The sequence below is a fragment of the Oryctolagus cuniculus genome, chromosome 2 (assembly GCF_051225735.1).
Source record: "Oryctolagus cuniculus isolate XC-2025 breed Fujian yellow rabbit chromosome 2, ASM5122573v1, whole genome shotgun sequence".
NCBI classification, from domain to species: Eukaryota; Metazoa; Chordata; class Mammalia; order Lagomorpha; family Leporidae; genus Oryctolagus; species Oryctolagus cuniculus.
In genome coordinates this window covers 107,960,778-107,962,573 of record NC_142868.1, presented here as the reverse complement: position 1 = coordinate 107,962,573, position 1,796 = coordinate 107,960,778, and the positions used below count along the sequence as shown (strand labels likewise).

The window sequence follows — 1,796 nt, the reverse complement described above, 5'->3', positions numbered from 1 at the left end:
ATACAGTTCTGGAAGTTTTAACCGAAGCCATTAGACAAGACAAAGAAATCAAAGGGATACAAGTGGAAAGGATGAAGCCAAATTATTCCTGTCTGCCGATCATATTATCCTATACATAGAGGAACCAAAAGACTCCATGAAGAGATTATTGAAACTCATAAAAGAGCTTGGCAAAGTTACAGGATATAAAATCAACACACAGAAATCAATAGTCTTTGTATATACAAGCAATGTGATGGCTGAGAAAGAATTTGTAAGATCAGTCCCAGTCACAATAGCCACAAAAAATTTAAATACTTTGCAATAAATTTAACCAAGGATGTGAAAGATCCCTACAATGAAAACTGCAAAACATTAAAGAAAGAAATAGAAAACACAAAAAATGAAAAAATCTTCCAAGTTCATGGATTGCAAGAATTAATATAGCCCTTCGCCATCTTTCTTCTTCCCGGGGAGCCGCCGCCATGAAGGTCGAACTGTGCAGTTTCAGCGGGTATAAGATCTATCCCGGACACGGGAGGCGCTATGCCAGGACCGACGGGAAGGTTTTCCAATTTCTTAACGCAAAATGCGAGTCTGCGTTTCTTTCCAAGAGAAATCCTCGGCAGATAAACTGGACTGTCCTCTACAGAAGAAAACATAAAAAGGGGCAGTCGGAAGAAATTCAAAAGAAAAGAACTCGTCGTGCAGTCAAATTCCAGAGAGCCATCACTGGTGCATCTCTTGCTGATATAATGGCCAAGAGAAATCAGAAACCTGAAGTTAGAAAGGCTCAACGAGAACAAGCTATCAGGGCTGCCAAGGAAGCCAAAAAGGCTAAGCAGGCTTCTAAAAAGACAGCAATGGCTGCTGCTAAGGCTCCTACAAAGGCAGCACCTAAGCAAAAGATTGTAAAACCTGTGAAGGTTTCTGCTCCCCGAGTTGGTGGAAAACGCTAAGTTGGCGCATCAGATTTTTAAATAAAAATTGGAGTATGAAAAAAAAAAAAAAAGAATTAATATAATCTAAATGCCCATACTACCCAAAGCAAATTACAGATTCTCTGCCATCCCAATCAAAATACCAAAAAGCTTCTTCTCAGATCTGGAAAAATATGTACAATTCATATGAGATCACAAGAGACCTGAATAGTTAAAGCATTCCTCAACAGTAAAAACAAAGCCGGAGTCACCACAATACCAGATTCAAGACATATTACAGAGCATTTATAATCAAAACAGCCTGGTACTGGCACAAGAATAGACCTGTGGACCAATGGAACACATTAGAGATCCCAGAAATTGATCCACTCATCCACAACCAACTAATCTTTGACAAATGTGCTAAAATACTCCCTGGAGAAAGGACAATCTCTTCAACAAATGGTGTTGGGAAAATTGGATCTCTGGCTTCAGAAGGATGAAACAAGACTACTACCATGCACCCTATACAAAAGTCAACTCACAGTGGATCAGGAATCTAAATCTAAGACTTGAAATCATCAAATTACTACAGGAAAACATAGCAGAAACATTGCAAGACATTGGCATAGGCAAAGACTTCTTGGATAAGACACCAGAAGCACAGGCAATAAAGGCAAAAATAAGCAAATGAGATTACATCAAGCTAAGAAACTTCCGCACAGCACAGGAAACACTGAACAATGTACAGAGGGAGAAAATGTTTGCAAACAATGTATCTGATAAAGGATTAGTATCTAGGATATATAAGATGCTCAAGAAACTCAACAATAACGAAACAAGCAATCCAGTTAAGAAATGGGCTAAGGATATCAGCAGGCATTTGCCAAAGGATGA

At 38.9% G+C, this 1,796-nt stretch overlaps 1 protein-coding gene across 1 annotated transcript; it reads left to right on the top strand.

The window, feature by feature from the left end:
* The first annotated feature begins 414 nt into the window (after window positions 1-414).
* LOC149127980 (large ribosomal subunit protein eL24) lies at window positions 415-991 on the top strand. Its single transcript, XM_089327435.1, has one exon. The coding sequence runs from the start codon at window positions 465-467 to the stop codon at window positions 936-938; it is 474 nt and encodes a 157-aa protein (XP_089183561.1). The 5' UTR covers window positions 415-464; the 3' UTR covers window positions 939-991.
* Window positions 992-1,796: the final 805 nt, after the last annotated feature.